Source organism: Trachinotus anak, unplaced genomic scaffold, assembly GCF_046630095.1.
Source record: "Trachinotus anak isolate AG129_WGS33_773 ecotype Australia unplaced genomic scaffold, CSIRO_AGI_Tana_v1 ptg000021l, whole genome shotgun sequence".
NCBI classification, from domain to species: domain Eukaryota; kingdom Metazoa; phylum Chordata; class Actinopteri; order Carangiformes; family Carangidae; genus Trachinotus; species Trachinotus anak.
Genome location: NW_027273872.1, coordinates 16661959 through 16685030, shown reverse-complemented (window position 1 = coordinate 16685030; position 23072 = coordinate 16661959). Strand labels below are relative to the sequence as shown.

General features: G+C 44.0%; 1 protein-coding gene across 3 annotated transcripts; it reads right to left on the bottom strand.

Annotated features, from left to right (window-relative positions):
* Positions 1-248: 248 nt before the first annotated feature.
* Positions 249-21311, bottom strand: LOC139637905 (ras-GEF domain-containing family member 1C-like). Of its 3 annotated transcripts, none has more exons than XM_071506871.1 (14): positions 20685-21311; positions 8275-8490; positions 7963-8085; positions 7617-7754; positions 5752-5973; positions 4482-4556; positions 3725-3826; positions 3063-3165; positions 2890-2969; positions 2699-2794; positions 2475-2570; positions 2271-2394; positions 2074-2146; positions 249-1985 (listed from the first exon to the last, which is right to left on the bottom strand). In XM_071506871.1, exons 2-14 carry the CDS (start codon positions 8482-8484, stop codon positions 1961-1963), a joined length of 1467 nt encoding a protein of 488 aa, XP_071362972.1. In that variant the 5' UTR covers positions 8485-8490; positions 20685-21311; the 3' UTR covers positions 249-1960. The 3 variants fall into 3 exon arrangements, with proteins under 3 accessions (XP_071362972.1, XP_071362974.1, XP_071362973.1); XM_071506873.1 differs by having other exon boundaries at positions 3725-3823; XM_071506872.1 differs by lacking the exon at positions 20685-21311 and adding an exon at positions 20087-20623.
* Between the last annotated feature and the right edge of the window lie 1761 nt (positions 21312-23072).

The following is a 23072-nucleotide window of genomic DNA, read 5'->3' as shown; positions in this document are numbered from 1 at the left end:
ACAAAATCAACTGCTGGCATTCATCTAAGTGTGGGGTCACTTTTATTAAAGGCTTTTAAGGAACCCATCACAATCTTTTGCAGTGATTGAAGGCAAAGGTGTGTCTGCTTGGCCTCAATAACTATGAAATATACTGATGCACTCCCCTCTCTGAAATGTATGTGTGTGAGCAAAAAGCCGATTCGGCAGTGATATTATAAAAAGAGCAGAACTCATGTCCTGGAGGCAACTGTCATTGAAAACACGCGTTCAACACAGGCAATGTTTTATTAAAACATGTCGTCACCTCGAATGGCAGGTTTGACATCACATCTCTGGCTTTCTATAGTCTTAACTTGTCGGGGGAACGTGTTACAAGAAAAGCAAGTTTATTGATGACAAATGAGGAGGGAGAATTAGAGTCAGTCTGTTATTAGGAGGGAAAGGTGCTTCTTAGGAGAAAACACTGACATCAATCAATTATAGCAAACTGAATAAGACTTTTTAAAAAGCTTATAATTACATAGTTCCTGATCCCTTCCCCATATCCCTCCTCCCTCCCACCCCCACCCTCAAAAATGGCTCCCAAATCACAACAAAAACTGCCAAAAACAAAGATCAGTGACAATCCCACAAAACGATAAACAACACATTTCAAGTCAGAGGAACCTGAATTATCATGACAACCAGTGATTCATATGGCACAAGTTTCCCTCTTTACTTCTTTCGACCGACAAAAGTCTCCAGTTCTTCATTGTCCTTCCATTGAATGCAACGATACTTCATCACTACAAAGTCTGTGTTGCTGTAGTAATCTTAACAAGGTGGATACGCTTAATGCCCCTTTAAAAACACCCGCCGTAGCATGCCATTGGACTTCATTTTCAAGAAAGGAAAGTTACAATAAAAACTATACATCTGTCAGCACAGAAATCTCCATAAATATATCAGACAACTGAACGTCAGTCAGAGAAAACTTCCTGAAGAGCAGGAAGATGAGGGGTAAACGTCACCTGTACACAATCTACACCTGGCCTGGCTCCTGCTGTGACCGTTGAGCTATACTGTCGTTTTCTTGCATTAATGGCACAATACATTTAAAAGGAGTAAACACTTTTTTAACTGTTTGTATTCCCCGCCCAACACTTTCCCAAATATAAGATAAAAGAATAAATAAAATTACACGACGAGATGACCAATAAAACAGGTTTCTCCAGTCATTCTCATGCAAAACAAGACAGTGACAATCTGAACACATATGAACGCATGAACATACACACACTCCCACACATAAAAAGTACACACGAGATGATCGGGTAAAATGCTCAAGGGCATGTCATCTTCTCTTGTCCCAGACATACATGCGGTTGCCATTCCTTCAGTAGACCTATAAAATTTGACAGCTGATGTGGGCTAGCCAGCGCCCTTTACGTCATCGTAAGTTTCATTACAGTACATTACAAGTAAAAGGAAAAGAGTTAAATTAAATACCTAGACAAGGCTTTGGACCAAAGGGGAAGGGAAAGAGAGAGAAATGGGGAGAGGAGCAAATACAAAACAACTATAGCATCAGTAGGAATTTCATTTTATAAAGTGGTTTTCCCTGTAACTGTACTCTCTATAGCAGTAAACATATCTTCACAGAGTAAACACACATCGAGGGGACGGGGGAAGGAGAAGCTGTATCCCTCTCCGACATACTGTACCTCATCACTGATATGCTGCAAAGGCATTTTGCTCCAGTTTTCTTAGCTTAACATTTTCAATTCACTTTTTTGATGCTTTGATTTTTGTTTTTTGTTTTGTTTTTTTTGTTTTTACACTCCTCTTGATGAATCCTGTTCATCGTGTTTCTTTTTTTTTGACATAATTTCTTCATAGAAAAACACCTAAGTACCAGCTAGGTTCCTTCACAGTTCATTTTAGTGCAGTGAGATCACATGCTCCCTCGCTGGTGGGAGGGATAGCAGCCGTCAGTTTCTCATGTCTTTCCCAGAACGTTTGACCTGATGAAAGAAAAGAGATGCCGATGAAGGACAGTTCGTCTCTTTACACTCAGCAGCACCTTTCATTTCACGTACGTATTATTCTTACCTGAGTGCTTTCCATCTGTCCTTCTCTACCTGGTTCTCTGGACTCTCGCTCTCGTAGGACGCAAGGTAAAGTCCTGGGTAGGGAGTAGAAATTGATGGGTTAAGAGGGTGGGTTAGTTAGATGAACACAAACTATTATAAAAATTGTAGCAGAATATTTACAAATGTTCTTAAAATAAAAACATGGTTGGTTCTCACCATCCTCGCTGAAGATTGGAGCAGTGTGGAGGTAGTGCAGGATGGCCCGATCCTCCTCAAATGGACACTCCACCTGTTTCCATGTCATGAATTCCCCAACTTGTCGTGCCAGCTCCATGAATTTCTAAGACACAAAATTGTGATAAGTAGATATTTCTGGGATGGTTAAATGCAATAGGGTAAGGAGAAAAGAGACGGCCCTACCTCAAAGTTGACGTGGCCATTAGGCAGCCGATTGGCACATCCTTCATTCAGGAAATAAATGTCTTTGATCAGCAGACTGAAGAAGGGAATTACAATCTGTGGAAGGGAAGCAGACAAAAATAGATTTAGATATAGAAAATATTGGCATGAAGGTGAAAATGAATGATTGAATCAATGCCAGCATGCTATCAGTGTAATAGCAGCGCCGCGGTGTCGAGCCTTACCCTTTCTCTGTTGCTGTTGGCAGTCTGAGAGCGATGGGCGGCCCCCCTCAGGGCCGTCCTGTAGTTGTAAAAATTTCCAGTAGGATCCATCTGATGCTGTCAGAGCAAATGGCAACAAGCAACATGCTGTCAGCTTCAAGTTATGACCTGTCTTGTATTTCTCAGCCTGTAAATGGATGCGTTATGTTTACCTCCAGAATGAAGAACTTGGCAGTCTTGGCTTTGCCCCAAGTCTTCTTCAGCCGAGACACAGGACTCATGTTCATACCAGCTACATGAGGGAATGGATTTCAGCTATTAATACCAGGTCAGGCAGGAGAACTCACTGTGATAATACTCTGAGATATGACAAAGTTAGACTCACAGATGATGGCCATGAGGGAGTTGAAGTTTCCGATGTTGAAACACTCCCTGGCAACATCAATGAAGAACTCAATCACCTGGGCTCTTTGCTTTTTCTTTGCCGGCTGCAAAAAGGAAACAAAAGAGACACTTAATTTTTCATAGTGAATGTGAATCTCTCTCTGTACACACACTGGCACAAATGCTTTAATAATCCTTCTCAGTGGGTGTAGTACAAAAATAATACCATTAGGGGGCAGTGACGCTCTGTTACAACTAAACTGCCTTCGTCTGACGGCTCTCTATTTGTTTACAAGAATGAAGGACCACTACAGTATGAAGTTATTCCAGAAATTATTATGTAAAATCCTAAATCAGTAACTGACACTTCTGTGTTTTCAGCTGCGTGTTTCAGAAATAAATCTCCACTTCGCACCGCAGAATATACTCTCTGTATAAAAATAGGCAACATCTTTCTAACGTCTCCTCCCAGTTCATTTTCATGTCTACTCAATGATTAAAGTGCTTTTTATCAGTGGTTGTCCTGTTTTGTGTTCCTCATGTTTGGGAGACTTTTCACACTCTTCATTTTTAGCATAATGAGTATTTTTATCCTGTCTCTTTGCCTCTAAAGCCTAACGTCAGAATAAATAAGTACCTGGTGCACCAGCACTTGCCACTCACCATGCAGATCTCAGTAGCTACCAGGTAACACAGTCTGTTGAACCACCTGACGTAAGCCTCCAGGTTGGTGGTTTTCTTCTTCTGGTCACTGAAGCATGGCTGCTGATGACACACGCACACAAACACACAAGTGAGGGTAGGAAACGTTACCATAGGGAATTCCTCTGATCCTAATTAGCTTCCTATCTACAGGCTGACCCCCTTTGTGAGTGTAAATGACAAAGACTGCGAGCTGGGAGCGGAAATAACACGATCAATGGAGAGCAGGTGAAAAAAACCACAGGGGGAAGGACAGACGGAGAGAAGATGAGTGAAAGAGACAGCAGCTGAATACTAAGAAAAACCACAGTGGACATGTGACATTGGAAACAAGAGAAAATTAAAGTATTGAACAAAGAGGCACTTGTGTGTGTGCGAGCCAGAGCTTGTGAAATTACAATGCTGTGACCTTTTGACTGGCCGACCTCTGTTTGGCCCCTTAAGAAGCAAATCCTGATCACACCTTAGACACCAACAACACAATATACAAGGGCCTTCACGCCAGGAATACTCTTTACTGTGACAGCTATTCTTCAGGATTCCCCAACAAAACAAAACTGAGAATATGAAAAAAAAAACAGCTGGACAGACTATGGGTTTCCACTGATATGGCATAAAAATTACACAAAACTAATTTTAGAATTCATGCTCATGAATAACTGTTAAAAATAATACTGACTCAGAAAAACATGGCGATTTAGAAAAACTAAAAGTTTACCTGTGTTCCATCCAGTGGGTCTTTCTGAACAAAGGCCTGGACAAACTCCTCTGGTCCAATATGACTCAAATGTTCCTGGAAAACACACACACACGCACACACACACGGGTGTAGTCCCATTAATAATTCCTTCATTTCAGTAATGGAGGGCAATCAATAAAGGGAAGTAATGACTCATTGACGTGAGTGATTGGAATCATATTTCCTCAAATTGACACTTGAGACAATATTCGCTTCTATTAAAAGACAACTGTGCAGTCACATACACGTGCAAATCAAAATGACTCATTAGACCCTTCCCAACTCATGACATAATCCAAAAACAAAACAGTGTTGCACAAACACACACACAAACACACACACACACACACACACACACACACAATGACAGAAACCACAATGGCATCTAATTCTGTTCAAACAGAATTAACATGTTGCTAAAACCTACAATAAGATATAGATAAGACTGAATACAGTGCTGTATATTTGCACTGTACATGCTTGTCTGTCTCTGTCTTTCTCCCTCCTTCTGTGTGTGTGTGTGTGTGTGTGTGCGCGCATGTGTGAAGCTGTCAGGTCACATATATCCACACTGGTTTTATCCCCTTTGTTTGAAGCCCCAGGCACATCACTGACTTCTGGGGTGATGTCACCGCTCAGACAAGGGTACAAGCTTACTCAGGCACGCACACACACACACCCACACACACACACACACACACACACACACACACACACACGCACGCACACACACACACTACCACCCCCAGATACACGTGCCCACATCAAGACTCACATGAATAGACTGAAGGCGCCATGCATGCAATGTGAGGAACACTGCAGGAGATGCTTTTGTTCATGTAAGTTTCATTGCATTATTCCCTTTGTTCTTGTTACACTGGATGAAGACTAGTTAGCGCTGGAATAGCTGACAAGTAATAATCAAGGTTATCCTACAAAATGCTAGAAGATCACAGTCTTAAGTGTTTCTGCCAATTTTGGTTTGCTACTATACCTCCCACCATCTGTTCTTTGTTCTTTCAGTCATTTTCTATCAACCTCATATCTGTTTCTATTCCCTCCTTCTCCTCCTTTGATGTCTTTTATCCCATGTTTATGTCCTTGACATAGACAAAATTTCCACCCGTGCTTCATCATCCTTAGCTCCCCTCCCAATCAAACATCCTTTCCTCTCTTCCTCGTCCACCCTTGTTATCATCTTTTACCCTGACCTCTGTCTGACCCACCCTTCCCTCCTCCCTCTCCTCACCAGCTCCACGTGGGTGAGCTGCTGTGCCAGTGTGTAGGGGTCGCTGCAGATGGAGAGCATGTCCTTCTGGATGGGCGGAGGCTTGGTCTTGAAGGCCACCAGCTTGTCAGAGATGGAAGAGGCATTGAGGGAGACCTTGACGATGCTCTCTTCCCCCTGGCTAATCAGGGCCAGCCTCTGGCTCAGCTTCTGCAGCACTTGGTTCAGGGTTTTCCAGTACGCCTGCAGAGGAGAAGAGAGGAGAGGAGAAGAGAGGAGAGGAGAGGACCTGTCAATAACGATGTTAAGGAATCATTTATTAATGTTTCATAGATGAGTAATGGGCATAAATCAAAAGAACGTCTGTGTTGCCAGGTTGTGAGCCACCATTGCAGCACTCTGCTCTCTTCCACAGTATGCTTACTTTGTCATGTCAAATATTAGTTCATCAATAATAATTGGTTATTGGAAAGAATGTTCAGCAGTCTTCTACTAGACACCAACAAATATCATTTACTGAAATAACTAACAATGAAGTAAAACGAATCTGACTGTCAGAGGTCAGGACATATTTCCAATGAAGTTATTTCTCAACTCAGTTTAGGTTCACAACATGGCAACCCATCACTGTGCTGTGAATTCACATAACATGCTTTAACTGTCACATGCAAGTCTTAAACTGTATAAACTGTACATGTCTGCCCTACTTCTTTTTTTTTAACCATATTTCAATGTAAAATATTGTTGTCCAGCTCTTCCCTGCTATAAGTTTGTTTATATTGCCTCAGCTCGATAGCTTCGTTTAGCTGTGCCTGGATCTGCATCGTCCTGTTAATTTGTCCTATGCACTGTGTCTGAGTACTGAGAGCTACTGAGAAAGAATAAATTACTGGCAATTTATAAACTCTTTATATGTGTAAATTACCTCATTAACTGTATCACTGTGTGGCTGGTTGCTGAAAACCTTTAATCTCCAAAACATTAAGATTTAAATAGAACATCTTTATTTTTAGCACAAAGGCAATGCATTTTGCCACTATCTAATGGTGTTTGAAAGAATTTAATGAGCTCAAGAATTCAAAGTACAATGTCATTTTTCAGTTGAATTAAAACACGTTTTTCGAGGTTTTCACACAACAGCAGCGAAGTGCACTGTGTCCAGGAATGTGTGTGTGTGTGTGTCCCTCCCTCCAGATGACTGGTCACAGAGGCTGTTAGGTCAGTCGGCCTCACAAATGACCCACAGCCACAGCTCCCACATGTATGCACACACATGCACACACGCCCATACTGTAGGCAGCCAGCTGCAAACAGCAGCACATTCATCACCACCTGCCCTTCCCTTCTTTCTGTCCTCTCTTCACCTCCCTCCATTTTTCCTAGGCGTCCACCCTCCTCCACCTTCTCCTCCTCTGCTCTCTGTGCCCCTGTATCCCATCCCCCCATTTTCTCTCCATCCATCTCCCTCCCTCTATTTTCCCTCGAGGCTGCAGATAGAGCCACTCCTCTAATATCCTTCCTTCCTCTCTCCTCTCCTGTAATATAAGATTGTGTAACACAGAGCTGGGGCTACTCTCCCTACACTGACACTCTGACTCCTTCCACCACCCCACCACAGTGGTAGTGATGATAAGTGAATTTCGTTCCCCATCAGAGCATTCCTCACTGCAGCTACAGCTTATGAGCACTATAACAGCCTCAACGTTAGTGTGGCTCCAAATCACATCACAAGTTGTTATTCTGTAGAAACTGACAATTGTTATCCTGTAGCAGGCTTCTCTCTTTGTGAAGATCTGACATCCATCCAAAACTGTCTTTGGTGACGATGACCGGTCTGTCTGACATTACTGCTATAATATGAGTACAGTTCCATGCCATTAGTGTACCTCATCACACGGAGCTATCCTGTGGATGAAGTCTTTGAGATATCCGACCATCTTCTCGTCTCTGAAGTCGGACGGGAACGTCTCTGTCCACTCTGTCAGCAGCTGCAGGATCTTCGGACCAAACTTGCGCACTTTGGCCTGTTGTTGAAGAAGTGAAAGCGCTTTTTACCACAGTCTGGATTTGTGACTCTATCAGCAAAACAAACCACTATCATAAAGTCAGTTGTTCACGTGTGGAAACCAACACATGTCTGTGTGTTTTTGTCTGTATCGGCCTGTGTTCCTGTTTATTAGCTCCTGCATGCGTTCACAGGAGTTATGTATTTGTGTGTGGTGCAGTGCTGACCGTATCGAGCGGGCTCTGATCCAGCTGCTGCTGTTTGATGCACAGCTCACACACCCTGGCCAGCAGCTCCGGAGGAGGGATGAACAGACGAGCACTCAGCAAGAAGGTAAACACATAGGCTTTCTGTCAAAGGACAGAAGGAGACATTCGCTAAGACACTGCCACTACATCAATAAAAAAACACTGCGGCTTTCTCTAATTAAAGGAAGCAGAATAGCATATTAAACAGAGACATGGGGCTAATAGTCTAATTGGCAGTACTGTCATTACCACTATAAACTGAAATTGCAATGAACAGTGGAGTAACTTTACCTCAGGGTAATAATCAGCAGTGGGCACCAGATTCTGGATAAGAGTGTCCAGGGAGGCAGAGGTTATTGGGGGCCCATCGGCCAGGCAAGCCCCAGGCCCCGGGCCCTCCTGTGGGGCCTCCTCCTCCTCCCCAGGCTCAGCACAGGCCAGATGAGGGCTGAAGCCACTGGGAGTGGTGAACATGGTGCCTGAGCACACAGTCTGGGGCATTCCTGTCTAAAATACCAAGAGACAGGCAGAAAAAAATACTGTCAGCAGTGTAGAGACAGAATGAGGAAGAGGAATAAGGATTGGTTTTGTGAAATAGAAACTCAAGTACATGCAATGGTAGTAGTTTATTTTATTTGGGAAGAGGGAATGAATTTAATGCATATTTTGCTCACAGTGGGTTTCTTGCACAACTAATCCACTTCTTTGTGATTGGTGGTAGCAGTGATATGGTACAGAAACCTGGCTCATCAGAAAGATCTTTCACTGGGACAGCTTGCAGTAATTAGTCAGATGATAACTAACTAACTAACTAACTAACTAACTGGCTGACTGAGGCATCATTTTGTCTCTCCCACTCTTGCTGCAGTTGCTGGCCTCTATTTTAGCCTTACTTCTCTCACACACTTCTCTCTTCTTCTCCTCTTTTTTTCTGGCCTAAATTCTACTCTTCACACCTATTCTCCCTCCCTTCTCAGTCCTCTGTTCACCGTCTCTGTGTATCATCTCCAATTCACTCTCTCTCTTCACAGCAACACACTCACCCTTTCCAACAAATGACCCGCTGCTGTTGTCGGGGGATACGGAATACCCCCCCCCCCCCCCCCCCCCCCCCCCCCCCCCACCCCACCCCCCACCCACCCACCCACCCAACAGCTGCCCCCATCTCCCACATCAACAAGACTGAGGAGAGAATGAAAATGTGGGTCACTCAGTCGCCGTGGAGACTGTTGCTGCCCAAAAGCGATGGCGTGGCCTCTATCTCTGCCCGGCACTGTACGTCTTTCCCTTTAAGAATGCTTTGAGTTACACATTTTAAAAATTCAACATGTTCCTTCCCTCAATGGACCAACACTGCAGCTGTAGTGGAGAGGAGCACTTACTGAGCAGTACGCTAGAGTGGAGATACTACGGAAACAGAGAGTACTGTGATCCTCAGGGTGCACTTACCAACATCACTCATCATCTCTTTAATGTCATCTGCATGTAACTGATAAATCATAGAGATGCTCCTACATTAACACGGTTTAAAATGGCAAGGAAAAGGAAAGAGAAATATTGTTAAGCTGAATGAAATTTTGTGCATAGCAATTAGCAAGTCATTCAGTTTTGTTTCTTAGGTCCAATTTTGACATTAATTTGTCATTGAGAGTCTCCTGTGCTCCCGCTCCTGCCAACCAAACCTGGTGACTACGTCTACCTGAATCAGACATCATCACCAAGGACAACTGCAGTCTCTCAGTGCCTTTAGGCAAGTTCAGTGGCAAAAGCCTCTCTGCCTGCAGGAGACCCACATGCTAACAGTGAGACCTTGAGCAACACCCAGGAAGTTCTTTCTGATCTAAACACGCCATATTCTTCCTGCTGTTTGTAGCTCAGACAACACCCAGAGCTGGGCCAGAAAGAGTACACACAAACATACACGCTAATGCTAACAGATCAACAGTAGAAAAGCCTTTCTCTTCCTCTAAGAAATGGCAATGCCATAAAATCACTGGAGGAAACCTAGGAATGGTCCAGTTCTTCTGCAATTGTTTCATCCTCTGGTGACCTTCAGGCCTCCCCGCCCCCCACCCCCTGCCTATCAGCCATCTCGATAAACCGGTGTCTTGGGTCCCTGGGGTGAAAGGTCAAGCACACGCCGATATGCAGAAGAGCAGCTCATGTCTCAGGTTTCTTGTGTGAGAGGTTCAGTTTTCCTTTGTTCTCCCTGTTCCCCTACACATGAGCACTTACTCATGCACTTGTGCACACCTAGACAAGAACGCACGCAGACAGGCGCACAAAAGACTGGGGGGATGGGGAGTCTGTCTTTCTGCGAGGCGGTTTTACAGCCTTCCTTCCTACTTACACCACTGACACCCACGGCTATATCTCTCACAATATATGTTGTGGTTCCAGGGGGCCGACACCCTCTGGTCTGCTCCTGAGAGATACAATCATGGCTCCCCACAGCACGCTACTCTGTGATACACAGAGGAGTGTGCTGCAGATGATACTCTGATTGAGCTGTTTCAATCCTAATACTGAAACTATATACCATACTTAATCTGAACTTGAATGAGTTTTTAAAGACGAAAAATATTGCCACCACTGTCCAAAATGCAACTCTAAAATGTCCTTTCCTCCCATTGTCATCGTCTAGATTAGGTTCCATAAGGGGCAAAGCCTGGCGTGGCAAACTCCTCTAGATTGGATAACAACACTCAGCCACAGAGAAGACATGCCCCGATAAACAGAGAAATGGATGAATCCAGCAAGCCTCTATAAGCTTTATGGTAACTGGAAGAAATTGCTTTTATGTCAGGACTGACAGGAAGACAAAGTCTGCCCAGCTCTAGGAGTCTGTGCGACTAAATCCAGGAGTTTATCTGCAAGTCATCTCATGCATACGCACACACACACACACCCCTGCATCTCTGCGTTTGTATTCATATATGTATGGGGGTGACTGCGAGTTTTATTCTACGTGCTCAAACTGCCAATGATTCGCTTGTGATAATCTTCACTCTCCTTATTTCTTCCCATGGCCTCCTCCCCCACAATTTCTCAGGCTCTGATACATCATTTCATTACAGCTCTGCCTCTCTGTCGGTGAATGCCTTCCAGTCTGTAGCATGTCAACAAAAGGGTCAGTCAGGTAACTCCTCTACAGATGTGTACATTGAATAATAGACCAGTCCTCAGTGTCTGTGTATGAGACACACAGCCTTGCTCTCACTGTGCCACTAAAGCTGCAGGGTTAGGATTAGGATCACAACAATGTGAAGGTTTAAAGTAGTTAGTTTTACAAAAAAACAGCAACTGCTTTGATACATCTTGAAGTGCTCACTTTGATCAAAAGTGACAGTTAACAGGAAAATGGTATATTGAATTTCCTTTATTTCCCTCAGATTCTCTGGAGTCAGTTGCTTTAATGTCAGGACTTGCAGTCACCCACGTCATAAGGGATGGGTGGTAGAGATGGGAAAGACCGTCACGTTAGCGATTTGTGATTGTTCATCTCATCAAGACAGTTGTATGATTACAGAGTTGGTTGTGTGAAGAATAAAATATTGCACATTGACAATATCACACCATATCCATTGAAAGTCAGTGGCTGATGTGAGGCGTCCATATTTGTTTGTTTGGATTTATTGAAGATATTAGAAGTTTCCCAGTCTTGATGATGCCTTGGCAGATGAGGGGAACAACAAATTGGATATGGTAAATCTTTACGATAACTCCAACTTCACATGAATGCAGCATACAATCATCAGGTACTACACTGTGATTACTTCCTGATTTAGTTTTGTGATAAAACCATTGAAATATCTAACTGTTACATCATAAAACATAGTGTGAAAGTAGCAAAAAGAAAGTCAGCAAACGGACTCAATAATGTCAGTGATGCAGCAATATACAATGAGGTTTGCTAACATTAGCTAAGTGTGACAGTCAACTAAACTGATTATAGGTTAGTTATTGTTTATTTAATTTGTAAGAAGAAGAATGTATAATGTCTTTTTATAGTGGAAATCTGCAAGATCCTGCTGTCTGAGTTATTTTTAGCCTTGATGACATTTCTATGTTGAGATAACAAACGCAAACCAAAACAGCTGCCTACCTCCTTTAAAATGTCACAGATGACTTACTTTACAACTCCTCCTATCATTTCACACCCATATTGATAACACCACTTTATTCCATCATCGTCACCAATAAGTCCCCCACAGTTGTACTCTATGTATAACTTTTTTCCATACGTCATGATACACCCAGCTCCCTCTGTGCCTGTCACACTGCATCAATACTGCAGCAAAAAAAAAAAAAAAAACACATAGAGGAACAAGCAGCTAAGAACAGGTGAGTGTAGTGGTGTGTGCTCTAATCCCCCCTGAGATCTCCAGCAACCAGCCAGCAGAAGCCCTGCACTGTCTAGACAGCTGGGAGAGTGTCATTGTTCATGGCCCTCACAGCGTGCACGTGTGTATGTATGTGTGTGTGTGTGTGTGTGTGTGTGTGTGTGTGTGTGTGTGTGTGTGTGTGTGTGTGTGTGTGTGTGTGTGTGTGTGTGTGTGTGTTATCTTGTGATTCTGTCAGGCCGTTATCGTTGCCATCAGGGGATCCGCCTGCTTTGTTCTATCATGATTAACAGAATGGCACTGTCTAGAGACACACAGTCTTTATCAGCACCCTTGACTGTCTGGCTGTGTGTGTGTGTGTGTGTGTGTGTGTGTGTGTGTGTGTGTGTGTTGATGAAACAATGGCATTCCTGACTCAACTGAGCAGCTTGAAGCTGTCAAGAAGCTTCACCACTCTGTTAATCTCTGTTTTCTAGCAGCCATCTCCATCTTGGTCCCTGTAAAACTTGTTTCACCACATTAATAGTACTACTCACACCTACCTGTGTGTGTGTATGTGTGTGCGTGTGTGTGGGTGTGTGTGTGTGTGTGTGTGTGTGCTGAGGAGTGCAGTGACACAGCTGCTGACAAATCGGTACTGCTGCTGAGGAGCCAATGGAAGAGACAATCAGAATTAGAGACAGTTCTCCATTAAGGCTGAAGAGGCTTATTCAGGACAAACCAAACCACTGTCTGACCTCTATCATTAAGGAGTCAAAGGTCAAAGGTGAAGGGTTAAAGTTCCTCGGTGGGAGCAGATGGAGTACAGTAGCAGTTTTGTTGGCATCCAAAGTCACTCTGGGGTCGTTGTTGTAGTAATGCTCTGCTGCTTGGCTCAGTTTAAAGGCTACATACAGGCTTTGTCTGCAATTGTCAGCGAGAGATCTTAAAATATCCATTAATTCTGTCACAGATGACTTTGATTCATTGACACTGCTGGCCAAGCCTATTCATTATCGCCCCAAATCAACGTTAAGGACAAGGGTCCTGCCGACAGGTCTACATCCCAAACCCACATGCTTTTTATAGTAGCACCGATAAACTGGATCCTTTAGTAAGGATGCTAAAAGATACAGGTTGTCAGTGTGCGAGTTTGGAAAAGAATGAGCTGTATTTCTGATAAGTAATACTGATGGCAGAGAAAAACTCAAACTACCTCAACTATTGTACCAACCCATAAATAGCACTTTTATCTTTAAGCCTTTAGGCATTCTTGCTCAAGCTTGAAGTCCCACACAAGCGTGTTTTCAAAGTGGTTTTCATGTCCTTGTGGACACGGCCGATACACAAAGGCCAATTCAATCTATTCCTGCACCAGCAGACCTTATCCAAATGATAAGGGGTCAGATACTTTTGATGACGAGCTTAATCAGGTGTGCTGTGAAAGATCAAACAAATAGAGTAGAGGTTTGTAACCCACTCTCCTATTGCGTCCCAGAAAATATAAAAGTCTTTGGTTTATTGTGCTATATTTTAGTGTTTTGCAGTTTTTTCATGTACTTTTTAACACTCTCCTGGGATAAGACTGCTTATATCTAATTGACTGAATACATCTGTTTTCACAGAAAGGATATGCCATATTGATACTGAGAAACACCACAAAGAAAGTGCGATTGTACTTTGAAAAGTGATGCAATGCTATTCTTAGAGGAGCAGCACATCATCATCAAAGTCGAGCACAGCAAATATCCGGCAAGGGTATTGCAACAACGTTTTGTTTTGTTTCTGTAGCTGCTTCCTGGTTTAAGAGATCACAGTTAAAAGGAGGTAAAAAAGACTGTGGTAAAAACTACATCCCCCTACCTTGCTTGGGGATGTGATGAGTCTAGGAATAAGATGGCAAAGATAGGCGAAAAAGGGTGGGCGGGCTGTGGAGAAGGGGTGAGTGGGTGATAGTCACCCCCAGGGTAGTGTGCAGACAGTCTAGGTCTCTCTGAATGTTAAACTCACCTCCTGCCAGACTCACTTTACTCCTCTTTTCTTTAGCAGACTCCATAATATGACACCCCACCCTCCCGAACAAACAATTCATTTACATACTCTAACACCTCCTGTCAAATTTAGGACCCAGATGTTCACTCCTTTAGCACAATACAATTTCAACTCGTCATCTATTTTGGGACTGTGCTCTAAAAAGCACATCCTTGTGTATTTTTGGTCCTGACACTGTTTTGCATGCCTTAGAGTATTGCAGCTCTGGCCTAAATTTTCCACTGTGTTCTTTGAAAGCTGAAATGATACGACTAGAGAAATAATGGAGTATTCTCACGATGGCACGGGCTTGAAAGAAAGCAAACACTTTGTCATCCAGCCCCTCACTCCCCTTCTCCTTCCACATGTCCCCTCAGTTCCTCCCTCCTCCTCTATATCCCTCTCTAGGCCCTACTTTCCAATGAGCCCCATCAGGACGCCTGCACAGATGGCCCTGCAGCAGCCTGCTCTCCCAGTGGGAGCTGCTGGCATGGGAGGTTTCTGGCCCTCTGCCCCTACCATCATCCCCAGTCTTTACAGGAGCCCAAAAGTGTACTGGCGTCCAGTCTGAATGCCGAGGTACAGGGGGCGAGCCAATCTGGCTGCTTAGCTGCGCAGTGACTGTTTGGCACCGCTGACAACAGAGAGAGCGCAAAATACCACACATATGTCACCACATGCGTTACACCACAAAATCTAACCAGCACACTATTGTTGGTTAATTGTGTGTGTGTGTGTGTGTGTGTGTGTTTGGAGAGTAGTAGAGCTGAAAACAAATGAGTTCATTGTATCTTGAAACAACACATGCATGCACACTTGCACCCACACAGCAGCCAAACACAGGATTGAGTTTCAGTCGAGGCATTCCAGCTCCACGCCCATTCCCCAGCCTCTCTGTGCGCTACAAGCCCTGACGGAGGTCGGGAATCGCACTCTGGGCTCAACGGGGACACCCTCCCCAAATCCCTTTTATTAGAATTCCCTTGTACTGTCTGACCAGGGTCACACTGACATCCTGGCACCTGTTCCACATCCACCAGCTCCATCAGTCCCAATGTGAAGCTCAGGGGGAATTCTCCTCCACGAACACACCCTGTGCACATGTGTAGCCGTCCTCATTCCAGAGCGAGTTTGGACACAGCTGTGTGCATGTATGTGTTTGGGTTTCTGTTTGTGTACGTGCTTGCAAAAGGGCTGAGGAAGTCAGAGTGTATCTAAGTCCAAGTGAAGTCATTCCTTCGCTGTGCAAACAACCATCTGTCCTACTGTTCTCCAAGAGGCGCAGCTCTGCCTCAGTGTTTTCTTGCATCTCGCAAGCAAAGCAGCGAGAGGAAAAGACTGTGTTACATGAGAGAAGCTGCACAAGTTCAATCCCTGAAGTCAAACTATTACCACGCAAAAATTTACATTTAGATGGAATCAAGATCAGCACTACACAAAACCATCAGCCAGGGAGAAAGTGTGCTTTTGAGACCATCTCTAAAGGTTGAGCACCATTATCCACTGAGTCCACTTTCAAACCACTTCACATGTGTGAAAAATACTGAATCCATCCCCCTAGTTTGGCGAGGATAAAAATGGCACACTAAAATGAACTGAATGGCTCCGACATGTGATGGGCCTGGGCAATCTAACATGTTACTTAGAGATAATTGGAGCTGAGCAGAGATTGGCTCGTAGTGAGCACATAGCGCATCTGAGCCCTAAGCGCCCTAAATCTGTCATTCACAATGGTCATAATGCTCTCAAAAACAGTCATGTATTATTCATAATATTCCAATTTACCATCAACCCTTGAGGCAACGCGCATTGGAGGAGAATCGGACATGAGTGTTTTTGTCTCTGCCCTCAACAGGCATAATTTTGGGCGCCAGTAAGTGTCACTCATGAGGAATTACCAGCTCACCAAGTGAATGGAAGAATATGGGAAGAAAAAAACAGAATGGAGTGATTGAGAACATCCAGACAGAACGGCTGAATGAAACAATGCCCATGTGCAGCTCCCTCAATGGTCCTTTAAGTGCTTTTTAAAATGAGACTGTTCATCCAAACACCCACTCAGCATTGTATTACTCTCAATTAAACCTGCACAATAACCGCCACAAACTAATGAGCGAGAAGGTAACAGATGCAAATCTAATAACCAGACGTTGCTAATTTCATCACGACTGTCTCCCTTCCTGTTAAAGTACATCTATCTGCTCATTACAACCAGCACGAGCAGAGGCCGCACAGCGTCACTGCTGATGTATGATGTCAAAGTACTAATTAGTGAAGTCGGATTGCAGAGTGTGGTCTGTTCATGACTCATGCTTCATGTATTTTGATATGATTAGAGAGACAGAGGTCAGGATAGATGCTTCATTAATATGCATGTAGTTGTTGCATGTTGATATTTGGACATACAGAGATTTCAAACCTCCACATCTCATTTTTAATGCTTTCTGAAATACTATTCTAGAGAACACGGTGCCTTCGTATGTACTATAAAATAGATTCATGATGCATTCTCATTTTCTATGCACAGACTTCCGTTTGTAATGAGTGGTTCTTTCAATTACTCCAACACTATGCCACCATTTACTAGTTCTGAAAACATGAGTTTCAGTACTAAAACCAAAACAGTCTGTGTCCTAGCCACATAACCATTGTGTTAAAGGTATTTCTTCCTCATAAAGACTTTATGAAAATCCTAAATTCTGCATTGGTTACATCCACAAAAAAGTGACCCACTTATTAAAAACACTGCTCCATCGGGCTGATAGTAGTTGTAAACTGCAAAGGAAGCCTTCAAATGGTAGAATATAAACAGTTTTCTGTTTTTTTGTTTTGTTTTTTTTTTTTACAAAACCTTCTTTGATTTAACGAAGGACGCAAAACATTTCAAATGCTACACTTTGTCTAAACACAAGCAGCTGCACAAGAACGTCTTCTTCATTCAGTTCTGTCAAAAACAGGATCTAAATCAGAAACAGAAAGAATAAGATTAAGTAAGAATGTAAATATGAGCAAGCACTTAGTTCTTGAGAGCTATTAATACTTGTTGCAGACACAATTAGGTCAATACCAAGAATAAATACAATACAACACAAGGATAAAATCTTGTTCCTAATAAAGTTACTTGAATAGCAAAGTACAGCGAATGCTGTTTGGGACCTTGTTCTTTATTTGCAAAGGGGAGACACATCCGTCACATCACTACTCAGGTGTGCAGAAGCTTTTCAGCCTGATGAACACATATACCGTCATTACTCACAGCCTACATCTGATGGAGTAATCGATATGCTTACTCCAGTGCTTTATTGAACACACCAGAGATCTACTCATATTCCATTACCTTTTGGACTCAGCCAATCCATACTCACAGACCATCAATAGCTGCCCACATGACAGCATGCAGGCCATGTGGAGGCAGCTAAGACCAGCTCTAGAGAGTGTAGAGCGTTTCCAAGGAGTCAAGGCTCCTGTTGGGAGGTAATTAGATGCCTGTTGAGCCCCCACTGTGACACCCCCTCTCCTGTCTTTCATTCCATCAGAATTCCCTCTTCCACCCTCCTCTCACTCTCTTTTGCCGTCTCTCTTTCCGTCTTTCGCTCCCATGACGGGGCAGCCAGTGTGGCAGAGTGATTCCAGACTTGAACCCTGTCTGCCTTGGCCTGTCAGCGAGATCACTCTCATCCTCCCCGCGTCACTGTGCAAAGGTGCAGTGCAGCCAAAGGACATCCAAAGGCCTGTCAGGTACACAGGCCATCACAATGTGCCGTCCCTTTTTTTTTTTTTAAATTGAGCCCCTGCTGAGTTGAGGAGCTGTTTATGTAAGGTGAGAAAACAAATCAAATATACTTGACAATCCAGTGGCAGCGTTGGGAATTCTTTGAAGCGTGGTAATGCTAAAAGGGGAAATTTCCAAATATGCAGGAATATTGAGATGATGCGTGAACAGAAAAGAAAAAGTGCAAAAGGAAAAGTCTGTACAGCTGTCTATTTAGTACTATTTATACATTTCTTTTCTTTTATGGTTATGTAATTTCCTCCAAGTGGCCTTCTGTGAATTGACAAATGTCATGGCTTCAGCCAAAAAAGAAAAAAAAAGAGGAACCAAAGAATTTCATTCTCCGCTGACTGATCATTCATCCATCCAACCAACACAGGAGGATGGGGGATGTGTCTCAGGCCAATTCCAGTGAGTGATCAAGTTTGATTCACCTTCGTCTGCGTCCAAAAGTCACACAATAAACTGGAATTCATCGTGCACAAGTTTGCCAGTAGGATGTTGCCTCTGGTGGATTCCTGCTTTGACTGCTCTGCCACAAGGCAGTAGTGGAATTCTGTCGTGTCTGTAGTGCAGAACATCACGTGATCTATGATTCCTCTGGACACACACACACACACACACACACACACACACACACACACAAACCCCTTCCCCCATACACACGCCATAAACCTTGTGGTGGCGATAAAGCTGTCATTGCTACCAGACTAACAGCTACCGTGTTTACATCCCTGTCGACCTGCACCAGACAGACCCTGCCCTCTCTCTCTCTCCACACAAACACACACTCTCTCTCTCACACACACACACACACAATGACTGGCCTCATGCTATGGGAACTTGCCTCTCTCAATCTTACGTCAAAACCAAACGATGCCCTCATTAACAGCACACCTGTTATTCTCTGCAGACTTGGCCTGAATTGGAGGGAACATGTGCTGTAGTCAGTGTCTGTACCTGCAGACTTGTTACCAGAGGCTTCTGACAGACCCCTGCCTCGGTGACTCATGCCTCTACAACCTGTACCTACTGTACTGTTAGAGCAAACTGTCACTTCAGTTCAAAACCATTAAATCACCAGGGCTCAGCACTGCGAAGCTCAACTGTGTAGGCGAATCCAGAAGAAGAGGTGGAACAAAGAACTGCACAGGGTCTTGATCACTGGAGGACCAAGTCGAGAGGTGCTAATGATGGCACAGGATTAAAATAACTCACTTTTTATCCGGAGGAGGTGACATGCAAGGGTGACTGGAGAGAACCAGGGCAGCGATTTACAGCATCGTGTCCTCTTATAAAGGAAAATCAGCGGGCATGCCACAGAAAAACAAAAATGTTTGTTTTCACCCCTCTGGGCATACAAAAGCACTTTCTGCCAGTGGAGGTGAGAATGAGCAAATACACATTTCCCAGGGTTGCATCCTAAACAGGAGGGAGGAGGGAGGAGGGGGGGTAAAGACAGACGAAGCCGGGCATGTGTCAAGAAGGAGGTGAGAGAAGCTGCTGCAGCCTCCTGGTTGCTCCGTGCTGAGAGAGCACAGTCACGAAACGTGATGCCCCGCTCCGACGCTTCTCTCCTGCCGGAGGGGTGGAGGAGAGCGGAGCCGAGGGTGTGGGAGCAGAAGTCCCTGAACTGGTCACATCAACAACCTGAGCTAGAATTTCTCCCCACCTAACTGGTTTCTCACACAGCCGGTCTTACTTTCATGCACCTTGCAGTAAGCTGCAAGGGACAGATAACAAATCCTTTTAGTTTGTATTCGCAAGCTGTGCAAGCTGCTACATTGCCCCTGGGTAAAAAAAAAAAAAAAAAAAAAAAGGCTGCTGACCACCTCTTGGATGCTTGCAGTGGATGATGCAGATTTTTTTTTTTTTTTTTACCCTAAGTAAAATGTCAACAGTGCCACACCTGTTCATTCCGTCCCGTCCCTCGGTGAAAATAACAAACACATTTAAAAGCGCACATGCGGGGACAGACCTGGCGGAGAGAGGCGAGGAGCGTTTGAGGAAAATCAGCAGCGAGTTTACAAAGAGGCTTCGCTCCCGCGTTAATAATTACACGAAATGAGATAAGCTTCACACCACGCGGCCGGCTAACCAGCCCCTGTCCACAACAGTAAGAGCATGAGGCATTTTGTCGGAGTTATCAGTGGCTGCTGTCTTTGCTTTCGGTGCGATGCGCCGAGGATCACAATGTCACCTGCCGACACGTCTCACGCCTCACGGGAGCGGAAGACGCAGCGACTCCGGGCTCCTAAAGCCGGAGCTGGATCCTCACACACACACACACACACACACACACACACACACACACACCGCTGACTCACGCCACAGACCGTGATGCTTTCGTCATAGTAAGGAGTTATGATGTCATCACTGTTGCTAGTAAAAAAGTTCGTTCTATGACGACACAGCGTTCCAGAAGGAATGTGTGGAAGGAAGGATGAGAACGGAGAGAGAGAGAGAGAGAGAGAGAGAGAGAGAGAGGTAGGCACACACTGGCTGTGGGCGTGTGCACAATCTCAATATGTTAATACGGTAGTAGTGGGGTAACCTTGCTTTTACACGCCACTTACCAGCACTACACTTTGATCCCCATCTTTGATCCGACTTGTATCCGATGTCAAATCAATGAAGCCGCCAGCTCCAGATATTCCCAAATTAACTGGCGTTCACACAACAGCCTGTTCAGCTGGCATCAGTGGGAGAAGCAGCGCCGGACTCCAGAGACACAAGCCTGATTGGTGTTAAGTGGAGACAATGTCAACGTCCTGGCTCTGGACAGGTTTCCACCAGGGGACACAGATGGAGAGCTGATGCCGTGGGAAAAAAAAAAAAGTGCGTCCCTGAAGGCGTGGCGACTGTCCTCCTGTCCTGCGCCACGGAGACACGGCGGACCACACGACGCATCCAAACGCTCTCGGAGCAAGTGATTAGCCCAGAGGAGAGGAGAGGAAACAACTCGCACCCAAGTCAAGTCAGCAGAAAAAAATTAATGATGTGACTTCCGTTTTTGGTTTTCAAAATAAGATGCTCACTGACGAATCGCGGTAGTGGAAGCACGCCTGGGTCACCTCGGGCAAAGTTACCACCATACACCAACACTACCAACAATCTTCTGTGCATTGAATCTTGTCACCTTTGACGACGAAAGATTGATTTATATTTGAATTAGAAATAAATATGCACCATGTAAGTAAACTCAAATAATGATGGTCGATTATTAAAGCCAGTTCTTGACTAGTTTAATGTAGAGCTTATTTAAAAGATGTAGTTGTTCTAGTTGCGTATTATAATATTACATTGCTTATACCCAAACACATTTGCAGTTAATTATCTTTATTATCACAAAAAATCCACTTTTGGAGCCCCTGAGGGTCTTGGGCCGAGAGGCAGTTTGCTCAGTAACTCATCCAGGCTTGATCATCAAGAACCCATAAACGCATTGTTATGATTGTATATACATTTGCTACATCTTTGAAATTTTAGTCAGTATTAAAATTAGTATTGTTATTATCCGAATTTTGTAGCTTTTAGCTTTTATTTTGAAGGGAAAAATGACTTCCGATATTATATTGTAGTATGATTTGATTCCCTCTCTCTCTCTCTCTCTCACTGTCTCTCTCTCTCTCCACACACACACACACACACACACACACACACACACACACACACACCAAAGAATGTTGTCATATGTCATTTCTAACATAGTATCACTACTTGGCACTTGGGGCCTTTGTCCCCAGTTCAACACATCATCCCCAATTACCTGGTCTTTAGTCACACACACACACACACACACACACACACACATTAAACACATATTTAAAGACAATGAAAAGACAGTATATTATATTATATCCATGTACTGTACGCTTAGCGATCTTACATGTATTGGGGTATAAGTCACTAAGGCTGTGAAAAATGCAGACCGACAGTGTACGCTTATCGAGCTTTGACCACACTGATTTCAAAACCAATTTAAGAATAAAATGAACGTTACCTTACTATTCAAAATTCTTCTTTGATCGGATAATGAGTCATCCCATTATACACAAGCTCCAAACCAGCAAGGTTATCCAAACAGTTCTGGGAAGATTACAAGAAATAATTAGTACTCTTTTCATGTGTAATCCCAAGGCAAACCGTCTTCTATTAACATGGCCTTGAGTGACACTCACTAACCATGACCGCTGAATGAAAAGGGCCATGTCTGCGCCTCTAGGCTGTACTTTGATTAAAATCATAGTTAATTAATACCATAAACCCAATTTAAAAACAACTGTGAGGGAATGTCCGAAACCTCACGACTGAGTGGAGAGGAGAAGCCAGAATAAGGGGTTGTGGGAGTGGGGTGTTGGTAGGTGTTATCCTGGCTGCTGCCATCATCATGTTTTTTTTGCAAGGTTAAGATGTAAGTTCTTGAAGGGGGGGTAATCAATTTGAAGGGACATGTTGCAGAGACAGTGGGGGAGAGGCAAACAGGGAGAGAAATAATCAAGTGGATGAGATGCAGACTGGTAAAGGTCCTTGTTGGGCCATCAGGGGGGTGTATGTGAGTTGTTGTCCCTGGAGGTTTGGTGCCTGCTGCTGGGCCTTCTGGATGAGGAAGAGGATGTGTGTTTAAGAGACAGAGAGTTTTATCTCTGTCCTCTGCTGCAATGTCAGACTCACACACACACACACACACACACAGACAGGCACTGAAGCAGCTGCACAGGGTCCTGCTGTAGTGAGGGGTGAGAGCTGAGCTACATGTAAGCATGCTATAATCACAGACGTACACTCTCATATTTGTTTTTTCATTTTTTGTCTCCTGTCACAGACCTGCAACGGAGCTTAACCAACTGTCTTAGCTGCCTAGCTTTAACCATAACTATAATTCATTCTTCATTGGCACTGGGCGTAAAAATGAACACTGGCATCGAACAGGATCCGAGGTGTTGTACAACTGTTCGATGTAA

Bases quoted from the DNA above. Each gene is read 5' to 3' on its own strand.
- LOC139637905 (XM_071506871.1), bottom strand. From the start codon at position 8,484: ATGCCCCAGACTGTGTGCTCAGGCACCATGTTCACCACTCCCAGTGGC. The intron at 8,086-8,274 runs GTAAAGTTACTC...GTCCTTTGACAG, and splicing joins CTGCTGATTATTACCCTGAG to AAAGCCTATGTGTTTACCTT. The intron at 2,571-2,698 runs GTAAGGCTCGAC...TCCCTTCCACAG, and splicing joins CCAACAGCAACAGAGAAAGG to ATTGTAATTCCCTTCTTCAG.